At 41.7% G+C, this 25,448-nt stretch overlaps 1 protein-coding gene across 3 annotated transcripts; it reads left to right on the forward strand.

Annotated features, from left to right (window-relative positions):
• The first annotated feature begins 961 nt into the window (after nt 1-961).
• Nucleotides 962-25,318, forward strand: ints6 (integrator complex subunit 6). 3 transcript variants are annotated; one of them, XM_060937229.1, is made up of 18 exons: nt 962-1,434; nt 1,512-1,589; nt 8,658-8,807; nt 9,470-9,559; nt 9,930-10,113; nt 11,744-11,863; nt 12,728-12,876; nt 15,957-16,109; nt 16,273-16,405; nt 16,561-16,655; nt 16,759-16,869; nt 17,012-17,218; nt 17,341-17,467; nt 17,565-17,707; nt 22,494-22,662; nt 22,770-23,129; nt 24,104-24,197; nt 24,387-25,318. In XM_060937229.1, exons 1-18 carry the CDS (start codon nt 1,324-1,326, stop codon nt 24,478-24,480), a joined length of 2,568 nt encoding a protein of 855 aa, XP_060793212.1. In that variant the 5' UTR covers nt 962-1,323; the 3' UTR covers nt 24,481-25,318. The 3 variants fall into 3 exon arrangements, with proteins under 3 accessions (XP_060793212.1, XP_060793213.1, XP_060793214.1); XM_060937230.1 differs by having other exon boundaries at nt 1,350-1,434; nt 1,517-1,589; XM_060937231.1 differs by lacking the exon at nt 962-1,434 and adding an exon at nt 5,601-5,773 and having other exon boundaries at nt 1,513-1,589; nt 24,387-25,317.
• Nucleotides 25,319-25,448: the final 130 nt, after the last annotated feature.

Raw genomic sequence — 25,448 nt, forward strand, 5'->3', positions numbered from 1 at the left:
GGCGAAAGGCGGGGTACACCCTGGACAAGTCGCCAGGTCATCACAGGGCTGACACATAGACACAGACAACCATTCACACTCACGTTCACACCTACGGTCAATTTAGAGTCACCAGTTAACCTAACCTGCATGTCTTTGGACTGTGGGGGAAACCGGAGCACCCGGAGGAAACCCACGCGGACACGGGGAGAACATGCAAACTCCGCACAGAAAGGCCCTCGCCAGCCCCAGGGCTCGAACCCAGGACCTTCTTGCTGTGAGGCGACAGCGCTAACCACTACACCTCCGTGCCGCCACTATTTCTTTTCTCTGTTTATCTTTAATGATGCTGCTGGAATCATAATTTCCCTGAGGGAATCCTCCCAAAGGGATCAATAAAGTTTTATCTAATCTAATCTAATCTAATCTAATCTAAAACTTTGCTTCTTTTGTTTTTACAGTCCATGGGATATATATATATATATATATATATTTTTTTTTTTGCCACTGTTGTGGCAGATTCACATACATCATACACACGTCACACGCATCTCCCATCAGCAGTGGAGCACTTCCTGTGTGTAGGAAGTAGCTGTGTTGTTCACCAATGAATCGGCTCTCAACGTTCACCTAAATGAGCCGACTCATTCACGAACGGCACACATGAGCCGTTTTTTGAGAGGTAAAATAAGATTTATGGGAAAAAATCAGCCATTAAAAGAATAATCACAGGTCAAAATATCATGAACTTTTTTTTAAAGAGCATTTTGGGAATCGGGAGTCATCATGAATGATGAGCTGTGCCAAATGATTTGACTCACACAAAAGAATCAGAATTCTCTTTTGCATGTAATAATAACGTCCCCCCTCCAGAAGGACCAATCAGCGAAGTCGTTTTTTGACATTCAGTGACGTTTAGGCGAAGGGGTGGAGCCTGGCACGAGTCCAGAGGTAAAAAAAAAAAAAAAAAGTGAGGCGGTGAAAGAGGTTTCCAGTCTTTAAGTTTCACCGAAATGAAAGTTAGGTTTATCTTTCCAACTTCCTGCCAAAAGACACCTTTATATATATATATGCACACCCTTGTGTATCACTAATCTTTCCCCACCCAAGGGTTTTTAAGAGCTTTACTCAAGTTTCCAACGCAGCGGGGCAGTTATTTACATTCAGTTAACTGTTTTGTACACTTTGAGGATGTGTAAAGCAGTTAGCATTAGCATGAGTGTTAGCTAGCGGCGTGTTGACAGAAGCGACAGGACGAGAACAAAAGATAGATTTTGGTTCATCTTTTTTCCTTCATTTGGCCGATGAGCAGTGACATGTAGAAGGTATCACTAAAGCAACACGATGCCTGTGATCCTGTTTCTCATAGACACGTCCGCCTCTATGAACCAGCGCTCCCATTTGGGCACTACCTATCTGGACATAGCTAAGGGTGCTGTTGAGACTTTCCTCAAGGTAACTAACATGGCGCAAACCTAAATAATTAGCTTTTTTGAATATTTTTTCCTGATTTATTTCATGTTTCCACGCAGCTCAGGAGTAGGGATCCGGCGAGCAGAGGAGACCGATACATGCTAGTTTCTTTTGAGGAAGCTCCTGCCGGAATAAAGGTAGTGTTTTAGTGTAATTTTCTTTTCACAGACTCAAAAACACAACTTTCTATTCCGTTTGAGTTGTTTACTTTTTGAAACGTCCAGCCACTGTGCCTGTTATGTGGGAAACATTCCGACAAGCAGTGATGTTTCTTTCAAAACATGGCCGACATTTTGTTCTAACGTGAGGAGCAAGGGGAGTACGGTGGGCCGTGAGGGTCAAAACTTTTCCCTGCGATGGAACTATACAGGTTCGAAGGGATGATAATTCGCATGAGGGATGATGAGATTCGCCGAATCCCATCGGTGTACCGATTTAAAAGTTCATGATGCGATTGCTCCGATTTAAAATGTGATACAAATTTGGATGAACTCGCAATGCATCAGTAAAATCCGATTTATTAATACATAATTATTATAGCGTCGGCTACAATTATCGACAGTCCGTAAGGCAGCTGGGCCATAGAAGGTTCACGCTGCATGCTGCACGCTACACGCTACACGTTCACGTGAAGAACCGGACCCTGGGCCATTAAACTTCATGCTTGGATGTTCACGTGTTGCGTCTGTTCTACTTTGACCGCAATATGGACTCTTCGGATGACGATGATTGCCTCATTCTGCTTTTACTGAGACAGAGGAAGAGAAAAAGGAACAGAATTTGGAGAATTCTCACTTCCTTCTGAGAGAAACCCGTGGTGAATTTCACCGAACATTCTATAATCTGCTTGACAATCCCGATGAAGAACTATTTTTCAATTATACCATTCAATTATATTTTTTCTGAAGTTTTCCCCTGAAAGCATAGAGTTATCTCCCTAGACCCGTTCTGATTGGCTGGCGCGGCGGTGACCACATGCATTGACTGGAATTTCCATCTTCACGCCTAGAAAAAAGTGTGCATGTTCATTTCACGCTTCACGCGTGAAGTGTGCAGCGTGCAACATGAACGCCGTTCTATGGCCCAGAGCAAGTCATGCTACGTTTGTCCACTTTTCTTTACACGCGTGTAGCGTGTAGTGTGCAGCGTGCAGCGTGCAGCGTGAACCTTCTATGGCCCAGCTGCCTAATAGCACGGTTCCGCTATCCCAACATTTTAGCTGTATTCAGCAGGTGGCGCTGTGATCAGTCTTCCACTTCCAGGTCGTTCCCAGCCAAAACAATACTCACTGTGACATTGGTTTGTATAACGTTTCGCTGAAATAAGATAGAATTAATACATTTTATTGATGTTTAACTGGACCGTGGCGGCACGGTGGTGTAGTGGTTAGCGCTGTCGCCTCACAGCAAGAAGGTCCGGGTTCAAGCCCTGTGGCCGGCGAGGGCCTTTCTGTGTGGAGTTTGCATGTTCTCCCCGTGTCCGCCTGGGTTTCCTCCGGGTGCCCCGGTTTCCCCCACAGTCCAAAGACATGCAGGTTAGGTTAACTGGTGACTCTAAATTGAGCGTAGGTGTGAATGTGAGTGTGAATGGTTGTCTGTGTCTATGTGTCAGCCCTGTGATGGCCTGGCGACTTGTCCAGGGTGTACCCCGCCTTTCGCCCGTAGTCAGCTGGGATAGGCTCCAGCTTGCTTGCGACCCTGTAGAACAGGATAAAGCGGCTAGAGATAATGAGAGATGAATGAGATCGCCCATACCACATCCATTATTGTGCTTAAGTTAGGGCCTGTGGTCTGGGTAACCGCGTCTACTTCACGCGGCCTGTAAGATATATTTGTGCTTATCATGCTTATTGATGGGCCAGTTATTGTGAAATCATAATGATGTTTGATTTTTTTTATATTAATCACATACTTGAATAATCAAACAAATATTTCCCCAAAAGAATGCATACAGAGCAAACGAATGCATACATTTAAATTTTGATGAGTGCTGATTCTATATTGGTGTATAGTTAATATATTTGGGGATAAGAATTCTGGTAACAGAAATTAACACACATGGCTAAATTGGCTGTTGAACTCATTAATATGACAATAATATGGTTTTTGTGGGCGTTATAGTTATTTGAGGCTCGGCTTGAATGATTTGAAGCCCAAGCGGTAGCGATAATTTATTTATGTTTTATTAGGTGTGATTTAATGTTTGTGTGTTTTAATATTAATCTTTTAATTAACATCCTAGCAGCTGGTAATAATTCTTAGCAATTGGGTTCATAGCCCAATTCCAAAAACCTACCCAATAATAATATCCCTCATATTCCTTGAAAACTTTCAATGTTTTGAGGATGTTTTGAGTTGGGAATGTAAATTATGAGCCTCTTCAGTAAGTATATGTTAAAGCACCAATGCGAACAGAAATGAAATTGGACGTGTCCATTTCCTGCAAATATCACTCTAATCAACTAATGTCAAGGAGTCCAGGGGTTACACTCACAGTGACAAGAATGATCAAATTGACAAATTTAAGATTTAACGGACTATTTTCATCACGAAAAACATTTACTTGATGGCTCCGTATCTTTAAAATTTACAAGATGTTATTAAACTTAAAACAAACCACAATAAACCCTGAATAAACACTTTACTTTTGCTGGTTTGGGCTGTGTGGCCCACCATTGTTGACATTGTTGAACGACCCAGTGACGCGCGCGCTACTTGTTGACTACTCCGCACATATCATAGCGGAACCGTGCCATTTCAGATTTACCAAAAAAAAAAAAAGTTATTTTACAAAGGTGAGTTTCAGTTACAACAGTTATTATTGGCTAATTAATCAACCCGAAGACACCCCCCGGCCCTTTGATCTTGTCATCTGATAACACAGCTCGTTACCTGAGATGGAATTTTTTTTCAGCACGATCAGCAATTTGACGAAAACCCAGACGTCATCGTCGCAGGTTAGCACGGTGGAAAGATCATGGACATGTTTTTACTTATCAAATTGACCGATATTTCATGATATCCTTGTCGGAACCCAGTTTGTTTCTTGCTCTTTCATTTGACAGTCGACATTTTGTATCGAAACGCACGTTTGAGAAGTCAAGTGATGTTTCAATAACAGTGATCACGTTCACCAGTGTCCACCATTATCAACACCCTGTGAAATTAAGTGCGATTTACAACTGTTATGTATCGATCTTTGCATAACATTGTTGAAGTAGATGAAGTACTTTATAAATCACAGCACTTTTATTTTTTAATATTTTTTTTTCTGATTCATAACAGAATGGAATGCTTATAGAGTATTTGGAATCCTACTGCAATAAATAGAATGAGACCGGGATTAAATTCCTAGCATATAAAAAATTACATGCTTGAAATATTCAGATTTTCCTATTCCATTCAGAATGTTTTTTTTTTTTTGCAGTTTGTTGTAAATATCTACCACATATTACAATATCAGTAGACATTTTATATTTTTAGATGTAAATTTAAAATATCAATTAAAAAAAATCGACCTTTGACCTGGATTTTCATGTGGTTACATTGTCAATTGACCGTTGACATTTATTGGTAAACGAAATTAATGCAAACAACAATGAATGATTAACAAAATGTGATCTACGAAAATACTTAGAAAGTGGAACAAAAAGATTTTCGGACACAGGTTAAACATTCAGTTCATCTGTGTACAAACATTAGAGTTATTTCCTCATTTACATAAGCACTGACATTAGTATATTTATATAAAAGATATTTTATACTAGATATAAGTCTATGTAAAACAAATTTTAAATAAAGACTATTTTGTTAACTTAATACCACACACCGATTTATTTTATAAATAATCATCTGGGTGTCGATAATAGTGGAACAGTGCCAATAACTGTGGACAAAGGTGTCAATACTTGTGGAACGGCGTCACGTCAACTCTTTTTTTTTTTTTGTGGAAGTTTGCGTAATTATTCATGCACAATTTACGTATTGAAAGTCTTTTCTACTGTTGCAATGGCCAAAAGTTTAAGGTGTCAATAATTGTAGCCGCCATTCTAGTAGAAGCTCTGTGCCTTTTATTATTTAGAAATGTGACCAATAATTTTATATTTAGATTTATTGATTGATTGATTCCTCCTCTCTAAACTGTTTAAGTGGCTCTCTCATCTCCACTGCTGTCTGTGGCCAAGTCTCGTGCAAGTTGGAGACGTGTCCAAGCGAGTCACAGATTATAACAGCGGAGGAAGAGCTACAAGTTTCACCAAATTGCTATAAATCAAATATTTGGTGACACTTTTGATTTTGCAGTTTGCTGACCTGAAGAGGTGGTATGTAATTGTCTCTTTGTACATTGCGTAAGTAATTGAAACTGAATCTCTGTAGGGAAATAGTGATTACCTTTTACACTTGAATGGACTTTAACAGCTCTAAAAAGTCACACCTTCTTTTATCTGGTTATTCAGTCACACTTCTGTCCATTTTATTTATTCTGTAAGGAATAAAACACTTAGGTGCATAATGTTTTAAGAAAGTAATCCTTGATGTGTGGTGTTATGCAGCCAGATGCTACTCTTATCATCCTGAAGTGGATTATTTTCCTAAAACTATGGGAAAGTCAAAATGTGTTTTATTCCTCTGATACCACAGCCACTGGCCAACATTCCCAGTGTTTGATGTATTAATGAACAAGGTAATACTTTTTAAGTGTTTATAAAATTTCTCAGTTTCAACATTTGATGTGTTGTTTTTGTATTATTTTCAATGAAATATAGGCAGAGATATCCACAAGTGCCAGTGACTGGTGGTTTTCTACGCCTACAGACGGTCTGCACTGGCTACTTGATCCCAGAAAAAAAAAAAAAAGCTTGCTTTTCAATGTTCAAGCGATGTATATCATCTCCGCTGCCCATAATTTGCTGCAAATCCAATTATTTCACCATGAAATTGCCTTATGGCCCTTTTCCACTACCCTTTTTCAGCTCACTTCAGCTCGCTTCAGCTCACTTCAGCCCGACACGGCTCGCGTTTCGACTACCAAAAACCAGCACGACTCAGCTCGCTTCAGCCCTGCTTAGCCCCTAAAACTCGCACCGTTTTGGAGTGGGGCTGAAGCGAGCCAAACCGTGCCGAGTGAGGCTGGGGGCGTGAGCGGACACTCCCCTGTGCACTGATTGGTGAGGAGGAGTGTCCTCACATGCCCACACACGCCCCGCGAGCGCGCTGGGATCTGTAAACACCGTAAACCCAGAAGAAGAAGAATTACGAATTACGAGAATTATTTCTGAAGCCTTATGCGCCTCGCCTCATCTATACGCTCTTGCCAGTATCTGTTGGCGTTGTCGGTGACAACAAGCCACAGCACCAAGACCAGCAACACTAACGACTCCATGTCCTCCATGTTTATTGTTTACTATTCGGGTCGTGAGACTACCGCTTAAAAGCTCACTGATGTCACTGTTTGCGCTGCTTAACGACATCACCTGACGTCCACCCACTTTCGCTAACTCCACCCAATGTGTCCACCCACTTCCAGCCAGCATGGTTCAGCGCGGTTATAGTCGAAATGCAACTCCAACAGCCCCGCTCAGCACGGCACGGCTCAGCCCGACTCAGCCGCGTTTGTAGTGGAAAAGCGGCATTAAATTCAGGTCATGACCAGAAGCAACGGCATATTTGTTGATTGATTCTCATGCTCTGATTGGCTGAGCCGGACCACGTTGTAGCATATGTAAATATGTTACACCATGTAGTTATGTTACAGAGCCAGGCAGCATACTACAGTGGGTAACTAATGCCGCTTTTCCACTACCAACGCGGCTGAGTTGGGCTGAGCCGTGCCGTGCTGAGTTGGGCTGAGTCGAGCTGAGCAGGGCTGTTGGAGTTGCATTTCGACTACAACCACGCTGAACCGTGCTGGCTGGAAGTGGGTGGACACATTGGGTGGAGTTAGCGAAAGTGGGTGGACATCACGTGATGTCGTTAGGCGGCGCAGACAGTGACATCAGTGAGCTTTTAAGCGGTAGTCTCACGACCCGAATAGTAAACAATAAACATGGAGGACATGGAGTCGTTAGTGTTGCTGGTCTTGGTGCTGTGGCTTGTTGTCACCGACAACGCCAACAGATACTGGCAAGAGCGTATAGATGAGGCGAGGCGCATAAGGCTTCAGAAATTCTCGTAATTCGTAATTCTTCTTCTTCCGGGTTTACGGTGTTTACAGATCCCAGCGTGCTTGTGGGGCGTGTGTGGGCATGTGAGGGCACTCCTCCTCACCAATCAGTGCACAGGGGAGTGTCTCCTCACGCCCCTAGCCCCACTCGGCTCGGTTGGGCTCACTTCAGCCCTACTCCAAAACCGTGCGAGTTTTGGGTGCTGAGTAGGGCTGAAGCGAGCTGAGTCGTGCTGCTCTGAGGTAGTCGAAACGCGAGCCGTGTCGGGCTGAAGCGAGCTGAAAAAGGGTAGTGGAAAAGGGCCATGAAAGCCAAGGACACGCATACATCTGGAGGGAAATTTCATACATATTTTGCATGTATTTTACAGGGAAATAGTTTGTAATGTATTAGTTTAGAATGCACCAGAAGGCATGTAAATTTCAACATTTTCTGGGGGTGGGTGGGAGGTGATGCCTCCAGAGCCCCCAGCATTAGCATTAACCACCTACTATCTCTTTTTAGCCAGCTACTTCAGATTTTTTTTGGAGAACCCTGCATAGGGTTTTCCATGATTTGCAACTTATTGCATTCTGTTTTTTATTTACAGTTTACACAGCATCCTAACTTTTTAGGAATTGAGGTTGTAGGATTGACTAGGGTTGGCATGGAGAAGAGTGGGTTTTGTTTCACTTTGGGAAAGTGTGTGTCGGAATCCCTTGTCAACGATTGATGGCAACTGGGAAAGAGCTGTTACTGTCTCTCAACTGGGGTCACTTGCAGAGTTTTTTTTTTTTTAATATAAAATTGCTGCTAGCAGCGATCTGCTCATGCACAGTTTTGTCCTTAATATGTTTCTATCGCCTGCACTGTTGGAAGATGCTGCAGGTCCTCCTCTTGATATTTTCAGGGTGCAGTCCACTTTGTTTTGAGTGGCATTATTAATCGTGAAATGTATCCAGATTGCCAGAACATCAGTATCAGATGAGGAAAACCCATTTGATTACTTTGGGAAGAGTTGGCTTTCTTACTCTCCTCCTCCTCCTCCTCTCTCTCTTCTCAGGCCGGATGGAAAGAGAGTCACGCCATCTTCATGACGGAGCTGAGGAACCTGCAAGCTGTTGGCTTAACGACGTTCGGCCAGTCTTTAAGGACAGCTTTCGATTTGCTCAACCTGAACAGATTAGTTTCGGGGATAGACAACTATGGGCAGGTACGGTATCTGACCAGGGGGATAAGTGGAGATGCTCATGACCACCTGCTTCTGTCTGTGAATTTACTAACCTTCCAGGAGCCTTGTGTAGTGATTTGAGAGACAGCTACTAGAACATGAAGTGTTAGCAATTGATTTCTTTTTTATTCAAGGCCATCTTTGTGCAACACATTTTGTAAATTGCATTAGTGAAGATCATAAAGTACACTTGTTGCTGATTTGATAGCAGTGGATGTCACTCTAAAGACAACATGAAACAGAAATTCAAAGATTTGGAAAACCAGAACTTTTGTCCATCATAATTTGACGGTCTTGTTGAAAAGTGGGCATTCCCAGACACGTATGGATTCAGATCTTGACGCAAACCTGCAGTGAATTGTTTTTCAACCTGCCTGCAGTTCTCTCAGTGACATAGTCCAAAGCTTAGAAGCAGGAAAAAGTTGCTGCACTTCAGCGGAAGATGGATGGACAAAATATTACAGGGAATATCTTTTGGAAGAGTGAAGTACAGCTCTGGAGACATATACAATCTATGCCTTTGGAGCTGTTTTACATCTTGTGCTGACCTATCACCATACCAACACGCTATGCGGGTTTTTTATTCCTTAAAATTGTCAGGGAAAACCAACTGTACCGTATAAGTTCTGCCTGTCTGTCTGCAGGGAAGAAACCCATTTTTCCTGGAGCCTGCCATCATAGTGGCGATTACAGACGGAAGCAAACTGACCAGCACTTCAGGAGTGCAGGATGAGGTATGATGTCATTTATTAGCTTTGATCAATCATACGACACATTTTTTTTTCCCCCCCCACTCACATTACCACCTCTCTCCATTTAGTTCAACATCCAGTCTGACTTGGAAAAATGAATCACCATGGTTTCCTCTTATCCTGTCATACATGCACTCTCATTCAGTGTGTTTACAGACTTTTCAGGAAGTAGCAGGGGTGGTTGGTGTCTCCGATGGACAGTCTGTATTTTAATGTGTGCTATAAAATAAGGCACACTGATATTGGGATATATGATGGAGCCCTTTAATTCTCTTTATAGGTAAACCAAAGTATTAGCACCAATCAGTTTGTTTTAAAAGCTTCTGTTCTTCTTGATGTCCCCTTCAACCAGCTGCATTTACCCTTGATGACCCCATTACCAGGCAGCGAACTGACAAAGGAGCCGTTTCGCTGGGACCAGCGCCTTTTTTCTCTGGTACTCCGCATTTCAGGCCATGCCCCTTTGGAGCCTGAGCCAGTGGGCGGTGTCCCGACTGACCCCTCCCCTGTCACACCCATGTGTGAGGTGACAGGAGGTGAGTCTTCTCTAACTGAGAATTCATATTTAAAGTAATGTTTAGGGTGAATTTATTTATTTATTTATTTATTTATAACAGCTCACGTTACATGCGTTGAATAACGTAACTCTTTGTTTTTATCTGGGTGGAACTTTTAATTTGTAATTAGCATGATTTATCTCTGAAAATAGCCTGTAAACATGTGTACTGGCAGATATTTCTACTGAAGTGTGGCCAAACAATCGCATCTTAAGTTTTGCAGCTGTGCATTTCAAAATGACCTCTGCACTTGAGTACGAGTTAACATTGGCCATGTTTTCATGTCATTATCAGCAGCAAGATTTAAAATGATGTTTTTAATAGGATGAATATTAAGTTTATTAAAGACTACTGTAGAATTATACCAGGTGGGTGGAACACAGAAGCACGGCAGGCCAGAACTGAGTTCTCAATAACTCTTTTTATTTTAGCTTTTCAGCTTTAATATTCACTCAGATATATATATATATATATATATATATATATATATATATATATATATACACACACACACACACACACACACACGTGTTCTGGTCGGGAGAGCTCCCTTCCTCTGCGCTCCCTTCCTCTGTGCTCCCTCTCCTCTTATAGGGCGCGGTCACTGGGGGAGACACACAAACACAGGTTAATTCCCGTCAGGTGCAGTGACTCTGCCACTTACCTTCCCTGACTCCGCCCTCCCTTCACAGACCGACGCTTGACCACACCCCCGCTGCCACAACTACATAGAGTATTTAGTGGTGTTTTCGAGACATTTCTTCAATTTTGTTTCGTTGACAAATCAAATAAAACTGTTGAGTTAATGTAGTTGATTGACCAACCGGCCGACACACACACACCTCTCTCTCTCTCTCTCTCTCTCTCTCTCTCTCTCTCTCTCTCTCTCTTTCTCTCTGAACAAAGAGAGACAGGTCAATTATCTATTGCAAGAAGGTACTGGAATGCTCCCTGTGTGTGTGTGAGAGAGAGAGAGAGAGAGAGAGAGAGCAAAAAGTTGAATGTGTGACTGGGTGAAACAACAGAAATGATTCACTTTTGTCCTTCAGTTTGTTATGTGTTCATATTAATACTAAAAATACAATTATTAATAACTTTTTAAAATGACTACAGTTCAGTTTGTTTTTGCTTTAGTGTTTCTAATGAAGAAGCAAATCTAAAATAGTTTCACAAAAATTATTATTAAAAAAAGTCAAAGTATCACTTCTGTTAAATCAGCGATTCCTCGTTATAATAAATCGTGTTATTAAACTGAATACAGTTAATATCATGCTGCTCTTCATATTTAACCCTTATTCAGGTCATGGCTCTAGTTCCATCAATATCAGCACAACGTGTGACCGATTTCAATGATTTTACATCTAGACTTCTTAAATTATTTTAATTGTAATGTTAAAATTTTTATTGAAATAATATTAGTGGCTACACATTTGAATGATTTCATTTTATTTTTCTTTAATATTAGGTGTTGGGCAATTTGTGTTACCTTCCTTAGAATTCAATATAATTTTTTAAATATTTTTAAGGTATTTTTGTGTAAATATACAAATTACAAATAATTGGTGTATAATTTTCTGTGATTAAAAATGTTGTGCGTGCATGCGTGTAGGCCGCTCGTACAGTGTGTTTTCTCAGCGCATGCTGAACCAGTGCCTGGAGTCTCTGGTGCAGAAAATCCAGAGTGGAGTTGTGATAAACTTTGAGAAGACAGGACCTGACCCTGCTGAAGGTAAAGAAGTGATCGTTAGTGTCTCGATATACACATTACAGCGTGATGAACTTCCTGTACAGTAGTAACAGCTCATTCACAACCACATCGTTGGTTATTTTTCTGCAATAACATGCCCGTGTTGATTTAAACCTTACTTGGCTATATAATTGTCATAATTTGTCATCCTACATAGTTGCATTGTTGCACTCCACAATATCGGTTTTATTTTAGGAGCTATTTAAACCCATTCTCTATTGTGATTGTGGTCGAGAAGAAAGGTTTAAATCGTGTGTGTGAGAGAGAGAGAAAGAGAGTGAGATATATAAAATACACACACAGACAATTCTATCCACATTCACTGGATATGAGCAATCACCCGCTCTAATTGGCTACTGTACTATCAAGCACATTAAGTCAGATATATCACTTTATTAAGTATTTAAAAGAAACAGAATGCACCTTTTAAGTTGGTTTGCCAACTGCCAAAAAAAACCTAATGAAGAAAATAGGAGACCGTGTTACTGAACCAACCTAGGACGAAATAAAAGCTCTACTCAAAAACAGAACTCCAAAAAAAGCAACAAAATATGGAATGAAAGTATTTTATGGCAAGATCATATCTTTTTTTTTTAAATTATTTTACATTCAAAGCAGAAATGATTTTGTTGGATGTTTTGTATAAAGTTTTTATTTATTGAATTTGCTAAAAATAAAAATCTCAATCCAGTGAATGTGGACAGAATAAACCGGTTATTCCACTCAATTTCATCGTACATGACTTGTAGCCAACTCGATGCTACGAGCCTCGTCAGCTATCAGCTCAAATATGACTCGATTTCATGGAATAACTGATATATACTTTTTCCCCATTCATTTCCTCAGATGGTCCATCAGAAGTCAAATCTGGCCCCCAGCCGTGGCACAGCTGCCATAGGCTCATTTACGTGCGACCCAATCCCAAAACGGGGGTTCCTGTTGGCCACTGGCCCATTCCTGAGTCCTTCTGGCCCGACCAGAACTCCCCCACTCTGGTGAGATATGCACACAGACAAAGCAAATATTTTAAGTTTACAAATCTAAAAGGAAATGGCTAGATAGCAAACATAACATTTTTGGATTAAAATAAAATACAAATACATAATGTATAAGTGGGTTTAATGAAGCGTCGCGATGTACGTTGTGGGAATGTCTGACCCAGGTCATGGTAGTCAGCGTTCTGTTAATTATGCATCTAATGCAATTGCACTACACCAGAGGTTCCAATCTGTGCAGAATATATAGAGAGCATGCTGACCAACACACAAGTTATATGGTTATGAGCAAGAACGAAAAACAGCTCTTCAGTAGATTTCAAATGGCACCAGTCCCATACATGTACAACCTACAGTACTCAAGAAAGAGGTCACAGAAACCAGCTATTTTAGTCCATTTTGGTGCTCTGTTTCTGGTTAAAATGACGCGACTACAGAGTTTTAATTGATCAGTATTCCCCCCCCCCCCCCCCCCCCCCCCCCCGAGTCATAGACATGGGGAGAATTTTTAAATCGCTCTGTAGCAATTTTTGATTTAGTTTTATACAGACAAAAATGCACCTTGTTTTGCATTGTATATGATTCACATATAAAAAAGGAATCTTTCCATCATTTTTTTCATTCATATATTCTGAGAATTGAATTGAACCGTGACACCCCTAGTAAAGTTATGTCTCACTCTGAGCCCGTTTTTATATATATATTAGAGTTGAGCCAGATACTCGGCTGAAACGAGCATCTGATACTGATAAAGCACTTTTGCCGAGTACGAGTATTATACGAGTCAATATCTGTGCTCGGACTGAATGAAAATCCCCACACAGCGTCACAGCGCCCCTCCCCTACACACACCGCTCTGCTCACTCACACATACCCCTTTTCCACCAAATCAGTTCCAGTGCTGGTTCGGGGCTGGTGCTGGTTCACAACTCGTTCAACTTGCGAGCCAGCTGAGAACCAGTTTGCTTTTCCATAGCTCGCGGTGCTAAGGGAAGCCATGTCAGTTACGTCGTTGTATACGTCAGTTATGTTGCTGTATACGTCAGTTACGTCGCTACGTTTGCATAATCCTTGGCGCGAATATTGAAGCAAAAACAACACGGAAGAAGCAGCAGCAGCAACAACAACAACAATAATAATAATGGATGACTTCGCATTTGTACAGCTGCTGCTTCTCGGCGCTTAAAAATAGCGATCTTTCGCGGTCTTGTTATTGGTTATTGTTGTTGGTCTTAATAACTCCCCCCCCCCCCCCTCCCCCCCCGCTGACGTAAGCGGTTCTTTCCTCTGGCCCAGCAGAGAGTTGGTGCTAGCCTGGAACCGGTTTTTCTGGCCCCAGAGCCAGTTCTTTGTCAGTGGAAACAGAAAACCCGGTTCCAAACTAAGCACTGGCCCCGAACCAGCCCTGGAACTGCTTTGGTGGAAAAGGGGCAACAGAGAACTTCTCTTTTTTAACCATCGGTTAAAAACATTTTTTTTTACTTCACGCATTGAGTGTCTGACACTTTCTTGCTGTAATTCATGTAAAAATAAAGGTAGTAGTGGTATAAGTATTACAAATTAAGCTACACTCACTCTCTCTGCCGGTCGTCGGAGGTTTTTTTTTTTTTTAACTGTCAGTTGGCTCTAACCAGTTTTATTTTACTTCATGCACTGAGTGTCTGACACTTTCTAGGTAGTAGTGGTATAAATAATATTACAAGTTAAGCTACACCCCCCCCCCATCTCTGTCTCTCTCTCTCACTCACTCACTCACTCACTCACACACGCACTGAGTGTCTGACACTTTCTAGGTAGTAGTGGTATAAATAATATTACAAGTTAAGCTACACACACTCCCCCCCCCCCCATCTCTGTCTCTCTCTCACTCACTCACTCACTCACTCACTGAGTGTCTGACACTTTCTAGGTAGTAGTGGTATAAATAATATTACAAGTTAAGCTACACACACACGCACACACACACACACCTGGTGTGGAAATTAAAAAAAAAAAAAAAACCCAAAAAATAAAAAAGTCACACTGATCATAAAAAAAAATTAAAAGTTAAAAAAAGAAAGTTATGTTGAGTATGAAAACTCTTGTTCATTACATTTCATTTCATAATTGCAACCGCATTGTTGCAAAACTTGTTCTGTAAATAGTTCGTTTGTTATCGTGATCAAAACCATAGATCTGAAGCTCAATGCTGATGCTGTCCTGTAAATAGTTTTCTAATCAGCAATAAATATAACAATTTCTGATCAACTCATATCAATTGCATGCTTAAAATAACATACTGGTTAAAGCCCCGCCTGTTTCAAGACAACCAGACCCACTTCCGGGTTAAATCCCACCCACTTCCGGGTTAGGCCCTGTACTCGCTCGTCCTTATATATAATTTTTTTTTAATAAACACAATTTCATGTTGCGTAAGGTATAGCACTTAAATTTCCTGCTCAATGGGCCTCAGTTTTCAATCTGAATACAAATCAGTTCCCAAGAGCGTTTACACAAGAACTGTGTTCTTCATGAACATCAGTGAGTTCAGAAAAAGGTTTGTCTTCTGTGAGGGCTCCTGAGGTTTATAGATCTTTTCATACGAGGAGACTCTCTGATGTGACTCTTGATCAATCTGCTTTAAATCTTATAATTGGTGATAACTGAGATTTTTATATCTGCTTTCCCTGTCAAGTTTAAATCTTTACTTCCATTAAACACACAAACTCAATGAAAGAAAGCAATCCAAAGAAATCTAAACAATCCATTAAATTAGGTATCAGGTAAAAACAACACAGGATGGATGATAAATTTTTGCTGTCTTCTGTAATGGGTGTGGTGTTTTCCCACCTAACTGTATTTAACGGGATGCTACGGAGCACCAACATAAATAAAACGCATTATTTCAGTTTGCATTAGCACTAAGCTATAGCTGTTTTGATGCCTGCTTCAGTTAGTGTTTTTTCTTCACTTCGTGTGCCATTAGAGTATTATATACTCAATCTTTAGACTGCCTTTTCAAGTGGAGTCTTCTCTGAACCTGTGTGTGTGTGTGTGTGTGTGTGTGTGTGTGTGTGTGTGTGTGTGTTTTGTATACACAGCCACCACGGATGGCACATCCACAGGTGCGGTTTTCCTGCTTGGAGGCGGAGCCTATGGTTGTAGACAAGGTCCCGTTTGATAAGTACGAGCTGGAGCCGTCTCCTTTAACACAGTATATTCTAGAGAGGAAGTCTCCACACACCTGCTGGCAGGTAACACACACACGTGCACATAAACGTACCCTCGTCCCTTTTCCCTTTGTTAGGGACTTTTCCAAATCCCTCATTATCTTCAATATTTAGGTCCCATAAACAGATTATGAACACACTGTGTTGCAAATATAGTGTGTTTTGTTAATTTAAATCTTATGTTCAGGTTTATGTGAACAACAGCGCTAAGTACAGCGAGCTCGGGCAGCCGTTCGGCTACTTGAAGGCGAGTACAGCGCTCAACTGTGTCAACCTCTTCATCATGCCCTACAACTACCCTGTGGTGCTGCCCCTCCTCGGTAAGTGCCTTCATGCACCATGTGCCCTACTTCTGCTCTTGTGCACCTTTTAAAGAATTAGTGTAATAATTAACATAAGGAAATGTCACCATGGCAACACACTTTTTGTACCGTGTGAGTGCTTTGAAGTCACCTCTCAGTTCATCCGCTTCTAGATGACTTGATTCGAGTGCACAAATTTAAGCCCACTCCAAAATGGCGTCAGGCTTTTGAGAGCTACCTGAAGACCATGCCACCATACTACATCACGGTAAGCATCTCTTTCTCTCACACACACACACACACACACACACACACACACACACACACACACACACACACCATGTGTGTAAACTTTGTTCGCCTGTTCTCAGCCCCTAAGGAAGGCTCTGAGGATGATGGGAGCACCAAACCTGCTGGCGGAAAGCATGGAGTACGGCCTGAGCTACAGCGTTGTGTCATACCTGAAGAAACTCAGCCAGCAGGTAATACCTCAATTTTTATTTCCCAGAAAGCCAGTTTAATCACCCTGAATTCAAATCGGTCATTTTAATGTTTTTGTTTCAATAAGACAAAGTGTGTGGTGTGTGTGCGCGCGCGCTATGTGGGGATGTGTTTGTGTTACAGGCAAAAGTGGAGGCAGACCGTGCGTGTGCATCGGTTGGGAAGAAGGCAGGGTCTGATATGGGGATCAAGCTCCGCCTCCGAGGCTCTGCTCTCTCGTTGGCTCACAGAAAGGACTTTGCACAGCTGCTGCAAGGCATCATGGGAGATGGGCCGCTTGATATCAACCACAAAGAGTTCTCAGGGTTCCAACTGGCTGTGCTCAACAAGGTCTCTTACTCACTCTCACACACACAAAATATATATTTAATTGATCAGTAGTTATTAAATACTTCTTCAGCTTGCTATAGTAGGTTGTAATAGTGTGTGTGTGTGTGTGTGTGTGTGTGTAGGCCCTGAAACCACAGGGTCTGCGGAACCCATATGACGTACCCAGGATTCAGCTGCTGGACCAGATGAGCCGCATGAGGAGAAATCTCCTGAACACTAGTGTGTGTGTACTGAAGGGCCAAGACCAAGGTGACACTGACTGAATGTTTCATGAAACGTTTTCCTCTATATTTTGAGCTAGTCCATCTTACCGTGTGTGTGTTTTTTTTTTTTTCCCCTCTTGTAGATCAGCTCCACAGCATTCCCATAGCACAGATGGGCAACTATCAGGACTTCCTGAAACATGGCCCCACCCCCTTGAGAGAGGTGGACCCAGACCAACCCAAGCGACTGCACACCTTTGGAAACCCCTTCAAACTGGACAAGAAGGTACAGTCTGTCGTTCTCTGATGATAGTTTATGGTGATTTAGTGTTGGGTTTTTCTTGTGTGTTGCGTGTAATAGCTTTTGTAGGCAGATGAAGTAGCTCACATTCATTAATCTTGTACCACACTGTAGAGTGTGGTGTGCTAGCTTTCAGCTTTGGTATTGGATAGAAATGTTCTGACCATTTATGACCTACTTTGCCTTAACAATGTTACATGTTGAGTTTCTGACACTTCGCCATCCCTATCATGTGGAAGGCGTGGCTCAGTTGCCTCCCATTCTATAGAGGATGTGCAGTCACGTGACCCGCACGTGTGTACTCCGCCCACTCCGGCATATTGGACGGCATCAGGATAGTTTACCTTTCGCGAGCGTAATGGATCCAGGGAGTAATCCCCAAGAAAATTCGGAAAATACCCCATCTACATCGCGCGATTACTTGTCTGTTTGTTCAGCATCTTGAAGGTGACGTGAGGCAGCGTTACATGGAAAAGTGTTCCAGGTTGGGGATTGCAGATCCGTACAACTTGCCGCAATCCTTGTTCAGGGAAATTTGGAGCTGCGGTGCCGGCGATTTGCCCGATCTGGCCTACCACGACCTTTACAATTTTCTCGTTAATCGTGAATCGTGTTACACTGGCAAAGCCCTCAAAGCTTACAAGAGCCTGGAAGCTTATAAATATTTTGTTGCGGGATGGATATCTCAACTATACCTCTGGAAGTTCCCGAAGAAGAATGTCTACTTGATAACCTCATGGGTAAGTGGCATTAAGACGTTTATCATAAAGAGACTATGCAGGACGTTTTATCGTAAGAATGTTCAAAATTTAAACTCAGTTCCAGATAATGACAGGGTTGTAAATATGTATGTTTTTGTCTGAAAAACAGGAAATCAGAAAGCTGCGCACGTTTGCGCAGCTTCCGCGAAAACGTGGGCAGCTTTCTAATTTACTGTTTTCTCATACTTCCTATTTTTAATGGACTGTAAGGCATTTGCTTATTTAGTAATTTTAATACAGAATTTACTCTGATGAAATTATTCAGACACTCCAACGCCCCCCCCAAAGAAAAAATCGGGTCTGCGCGATTCAGCTATGAAAAAGGCGCATCCGCCGTTTGCATCCCTGTTTAAACTCATAGGTTAACCGACTTTAACCGGCTAATGAGGCTCGGTGGTCGGTCAAGATTTTTTTTAGTTTTCGCCATCCCTACTATAGATTGGCCTTTCAAAGGCATATATGAGCCAAAAAGATAAAACATTGCATAGACTAGGCCAGGGTAGTAGGGCCTAGCCATTTTAAACGTTAGAGACTGTCTAGTTTCTAATGCCGCTTTTCCACTACAAACGCGGCTGAGTCGGGCTGAGCCGTGCCGTGCTGAGTCGGGCTGAGCGGGGCTGTTGGAGTTGCATTTCGACTACAACCGCGCTGAACCGTGCTGGCTGGAAGTGGGTGGACACATTGGGTGGAGTTAGCGAAAGTGGGTGGACGTCACGTGATGTCGTTAAGCAGCGCAAACAGTGACATCAGTGAGCTTTTAAGCGGTAGTCTCACGACCCGAATAGTAAACAATAAACATGGAGGACATGGAGTCGTTAGTGTTGCTGGTCTTGGTTCTGTGGCTTGTTGTCACCGACAACGCCAACAGATACTGGCAAGAGCGTATAGATGAGGCGAGGCGCATAAGGCTCCATAATTCTCGTAATTCTCCTTCTTCCGGGTTTACGGTGTTTACAGATCCCAGCGTGCTTGCGGGGCGTGTGTGGGCATGTGAGGACACTCCTCCTCACCAATCAGTACACAGGGGAGTGTCTGCTCACGCCCCCAGCCTCACTTGGCACGGTTTGGCTTGCTTCAGCCCCACTCCAAAACAGTGCAAGTTTTAGGGGCTAAGCAGGGCTGAAGCGAGCTGAGTCGTGCTGTTTTTTGGTAGTCGAAACGCGAGCCGTGTCGGGCTGAAGTGAGCTGAAGCGAGCTGAAGTGAGCTGAAAAAGGGTAGTGGAAAAGGGCCATATGTATGCAGTTATCATTCAATCCGAAAATCAACTTAACAGATGTACTAGGAGTATTGAATTAGAAGATTGCACCAAATGCTGAACAAGATATAACCATTCTCGAAAGATCTACTCCCACACACTTGATAATTAGAATGGGTTCGTCTAAGTTCTATGCGCGGCCTTGCCGTCCAAAATGGCGGATAATGAATATCACGTGACCTCGTGACGTCACGTGCATGCTCTCTATAGAAATGAAGCCAAAAGTCTTCCTCCTTGTTGTCAAATTTTGAGTCAGAATCTTCGCACAAGAGGCAAGAGTCAATCATGTATACCTACTCATTGGTATGCCCACTCATTGGGCCCGCCCCCAAGATCCAGCATGTTGTAGAACGTCTTCATTGTGGAAATCAATTTTACATGTATCCAGAAAGGTTAAATAGTTTCAGCTGGAGATATTGCATTAATACAGATGCGTCTAGGAAGGAAATTTATCACATGAACTGGAAATTTGTTCATTCCAGTGTGGAATGTTCGGGCAGCGCAGTGTGAGTTAATAACTCGTTATTTGGGACACATGGCTATTCTGAGCATACTGTAAACTAACTAGCCTACTTGTTATTGGTAATCCTAATGTTACTTTGTCTGTTTTCGCTGACAAACAAGTTGCTTTTGTGTACATTTCAATACCTGGCTGACTGGATGATGATAATACTGAGATAATAAAACAGCCATGGTAGCTAGCACAAACCATTTTCTTACTAAACCTCTCAATGCTTCACATGATTTTCACCGAAACGGATAAGTTTGTATTGGTGCATGTGTCAGAGATGCCAACATGCACGATTTGGGCATAGCAGCTACGGATTTGAAGCACAATTACGGTGCTACATGTAGACCTGGATATAATGCATTTTTTTCAACCGGTTTTGCCCATGTACTGATCAAATCAACATATTTTCAGCATTCTGACTGTTCCACGTGTCATTGTTTACACTGATTCGGATAATGCTGGGAATTTCCATATCCTTATGTTAGCTGTGCTGTGATTTGGCTGAGAGGTGACCTAATTCATGCTCTTGGCCAATCACAGCATGTGTTAAATGCAGTGCTCAGAAACGCACAGTAGTGATGCATAGTCGTCTTCGGCGGTCGTGTTCCAGAACTGAAACTTTCGATTTCTCTCACAAATTAGTGTCAGGTGTGAAGTGAAGACAGACCATGGATTGTGAACAATGGAGTCTCCGCCTAAAAAGAGGAGGCTATGTGAACAGCAATTTCTAGCTGAATACGCGGCCAAGTGGCCGTGTATTGTACAGTCGAAACTGGACAATCACCATGCCTACTGTGCTCTGTGTAGATGTAATTTCAGCGTGCGACATGGGGGGAGGAGCGATGTGTAAGGTAACGCTGTCAGTACTATGTATATTCCACTCCAGTGCAGAGTGCAAGCGAGTATTCAGTCTCGTAACCAAAAATAAGATGGAATTCAACCCAAACGTGAAGACCGAGACTGTGAGCAGCCTGGTCACACACAAGCAATTCATGCTTGCCAAAGGTTCAGTATGCTACCACTAGTCATAAAATAGAAGTACACTGAAAAAAGCAAAGTCACCTACATACAACAAATTATCAAAGTAACTTCAACATGTTACATTTAATTAAATGTCGGATGGATATCTTTCAGTATTGACTGACTTTATTAAGTCAAATATTAGACTGGTGCACAGTTCAGGAAGCAAGTACAGTAATTTTGTTGTTATTGAAAGACTTGTACGTAAATCTTTTGTCTTTTACTCTGGCTTTTGTTATTTTTCATGATGAAACTACTGAAACACTGTATTACAGTACAAGCTCGGTTATCTGAACCCCTTTTATCTGAACATCCTCTTAGTTAGCCAGACTTTTTCCCCAGACAGTCTGGATAATTGAGCTTATACTGTACAGTAAATCCTGCATTTATTTTCCTCAAAAAGTAGCTCAAAATGGCCTTGATTACATTTCTGAGCTTCCCTGAAGCAACTGAGCCTAATAGGAAGCCTTTCTTCACTCAGCTTCACCTCATTGTGCTTGGATATGCTACTCTTTTTCATTCGTCAATGTTGGCATCTCTGTGTCCAGAAAAGTTCAGATAAATAGGTGCAGTATATGGTGGAAAATTTTGTGGCGAGGTTAGCTTACTGCAGTCGGTCTCTTCAGGGAAACCTGTCAATCACTTCATTCCCTTATGTAGCCATGCCTTCTCATTTTATAGTAGAATAACATATATTTTAAAATTAACTAATGCGAGAAAATAAATGTGCAAATATGAGCATCGGGGAAAACTGTTTGAATTAGACATGATAGATGGAAAAAGATGTTTTGTCATTAAAACTCATGGGGATGGGTGGAGCTAAAAATTGTACTGCAACCAGCCAACAGGTATGCTAGACATGGTGAGGCTTCACTTTTTAGAGATGCACTGTCCATGTTTTCTACAGTTGATGCCATTACTTAAGCAACTTTAACTGTTAGCCATACACTGCAGCCTTCTCTCGCTCTTCCTGCCTGGTTGTCTGTGAACCTGTCTGTCTGGCCATTTCTCTCTGTCTCGCTGCCTTTCTGTCTCACTCTTCATGTCTGTCTGTGGAAACCCCACTGATGACGTGTATGTTTATAGGAACCCAACACTAACTGATGGATGTTGTGATGTTCAGGATTCACTGTAGTGTGTTCTAGTGATGCGGTCTGTGTCTGTGTTTGAGTTATAATATAAACATGATGATGAAGAATGAGATTTTGTTCCGTCACTGACAGGCAATGATGGTGGATGAAGCAGACGAGTTTGTGACTGGGACTCAGGGAAAAGGCAAGCGACCCATCGATACCAGCATGCCTACTGGAGCTCCAAAAAGGAGGAGGTGCATGTCACCATTATTGCGCCTGGGACGTGCATACACCCTGCCCCATAAGACGCCACCCAGAGGTGAGGGAACACACGCGCACACACACCTTGTTGTTGTGTTCAAAATAATTTGATTTCAGTAAAATTTGTATGATTTATTCTTAATGTTTTCGTCATCACTTTTTTAGCTCCGGATGCTAATCATGTGGACCACCTGGAATCGGAGCAAACACCAGTGCTCAACCACATGGGCCATCTCGATTTGGAACGGGTCCCTGATTCCAACCATGTAAGCCATGTCGAATCGGAACGTCTCCCAGACTCCAATCACGTGGACTGCCTCAATTTGGAACAGTCCCAGGAACTGCCACCCTTGCCCCCTAACCTCCACAGAAATCACCTGGAGGAGGAAGAGGAGGCTGAGCAGGAGAATGGAGGAGGCAGTCCAGAGGAAGAGGAGCTGAAGAAGGCAAGGAGGGAGGAAGGGCGCGAGAGGAACACAGAGCTCCGTGTCCTCATCACCAGGGAGATCAGGAAGCCAGGCCGACGTAAGTGCACTTACTGGAGTCATAGTCAACAAAATGTGGAACACAGAAAGTAAGATACAAGAAAATCTAATTATTAGATGTCCTGATAAAAGTCTTCCTAAAACAAAACAGATGAGTAAAGTATAGGTGTGTGATAAATGTTGACCTCACATTAACTGGTGAACAGTTGATCAGTTTGTGATGTGATGTTTATTTAGTTTCCTCAGTTGTTTCTCAGCTTAAAGGCTTTTCAACTAGTGAGGTCTTGTGTCTGATGTTGAAAATGAAATTATGGTGTAGTGTAATTATCTCTAAATGTCATACTTAATGAGTAACTATACGAAATGGACTCAAGGCAGGACACTACAGGTCAATGGGGCCATTTTTAAAATGATAGATGAGATGATTCGTCTTCACCGGTTAATTGCTCATCATACAGTGCTTTTCTGTATTGGAAAAAGTTTCAAAAATGTATGTTTATCCAAATGAGGCCTCATATTAATTATGAACATGCATAATAAAACCAAAAGAGCCAGTCTTTGGATGATGATAGAATGAAAATATTAATTTCACTGTGACTCGAGGAAAAAAAATTCCAGACCAGAGAAGAAAATACCATTAACTGGTAGATAAATATTTTATGCCAATAATCTTTAGATTAGCAGTATTTTGGGGAAAATTCTGGTGATTTGACCAGAATTGTCATTCCTTTTTTTTTTTTTTTTAGACAAACTAACTTATAAAATAAACCTTTATACATGAAGTATGCTTCATTATATCTGCTCATATTAGTATAAAAATTACCTGTTTAGAATACTTTCCATTTAAAATTTGGAAAGACCAGTCAGGTGGTATAACACTTCTCCATGAAGTACACTTAATTGAGTGTAACTGAGTGTAATTGAGTGTTCTGTGTAATATAACTTGTGTGTGAAGTATAAAGCATGTTATTCTCTCTCCTCTCTCTTCCCCACCTTTGTTCTTTCCTCATGCAGGTTATGAGAGAATCTTCTATCTTCTGAAACAGATCCAGGGCAGTCTGGAAACTAGACTCATTTTCCTGCAGAACATCATTAAGGAGGCAGCGAGGTACACGGCACATGAGGAAACATAGTCTATTAATCAATATTAATGTAGTCATCAAAAAAATGATGACTGAGTCGGTTTAACTGAGATCATTATTTCCTGTTTAATCCCTTTTTAGATCCAGCTGTTGCTCATTTGTACACTGTCCAGTTAGCATGCTAGCTGTGTCATGTCTCTCTCTTTTTTTAAAAGATTTAAAAAGCGAGTGCTGATAGAGCAGCTGGAGAACTTCCTGGAAGAGATCCATTTACGAGCAAACAGCATGAACCATCTGGACGGCTTCTAATCACTGACAATCACACAGGGAGCACATCTGCATAATCACACCTCAGGATAAAGGGTAGAATGCAACACCCCCACCCCTGATTTTCATCCTCCACCTTCCTCTTCCTGTGCTTTCTCCTCATCTCTGTCTCCTGTTTTATGCCAAAGAAGAATGGATTTGTCAAGTGCATTACCTATTTAAAAATTCCCCAGCCTTATTGCAGATAGGTTTGAATGGTCTCAGAATTTAATAAAATTGTCTGTTTTGTGAGGACAGTTTGTGCCATCATGAGAATTGGCTCTAAATTGGACATCTCACCTGGTCTCAAGGAGACACGGAGGTCAAGCAGAGTCTTCACAATTTAATAATTTTCATTAATCACCTTTTCTGTAAGGATTTATTCAAGAACATGAATAGAATTCCTTTAAAACAGTTTAGCAAAATAGCATGCGATAAGGTTTTCTCTTTCATTCCCTTAAAGAAAATGTCTTTTGTCCATGGCATGCTAGGAATGTCTCAATTCCACGATCAACGATTTTTCTCTTCGTTTTGGATCCGTCCTTCATCGTAACTCCTCGGTCTTACTTTCACATGATCTCTCAACTCCTCACAGGGACCAAGCACTCCAGCTCTGCTTATACACAATTTTGTGCAAGTTGTACAAATGTAAATACTAAAATTTAAAGTATTATTTAAAGAACGTTTCAAATGAAAGCCTACCTTTTTTTGGTATAGGGATGAAATAAAATTTCTATTTTATACTGTGAGTAACTATTTGAAATAAACTTTGTTTTTTGTTTGCTGTAAATGGCATTTTAGTTCGTGTAAGTGACCAAGAAAAGAGAATGCATGTTTCTAATAAATGTTTGACGACAAATATTCTGGTGCAAAAAAGTGTTTCACAATTATGTACAAGTCCCTCTTATTTGTCCCCAAATGACTTTTCATCCCAACCACCCATGAGGGAGGAGAGAGATCAGGCTTGTCTC

The sequence above is a fragment of the Neoarius graeffei genome, chromosome 13, assembly GCF_027579695.1.
Source record: "Neoarius graeffei isolate fNeoGra1 chromosome 13, fNeoGra1.pri, whole genome shotgun sequence".
Taxonomy (NCBI): domain Eukaryota; kingdom Metazoa; phylum Chordata; class Actinopteri; order Siluriformes; family Ariidae; genus Neoarius; species Neoarius graeffei.

Excerpts from the sequence above, each read along its gene's own strand:
- ints6 (XM_060937229.1), top strand. The coding sequence starts at position 1,324 with ATGCCTGTGATCCTGTTTCTCATAGACACGTCCGCCTCTATGAACCAG. Across the intron at positions 17,468-17,564 it reads ACTGAAGGGCCAAGACCAAG|ATCAGCTCCACAGCATTCCC; the intron begins GTGACACTGACT and ends CCCCTCTTGTAG. Across the intron at positions 23,130-24,103 it reads GATCAGGAAGCCAGGCCGAC|GTTATGAGAGAATCTTCTAT; the intron begins GTAAGTGCACTT and ends TTCCTCATGCAG.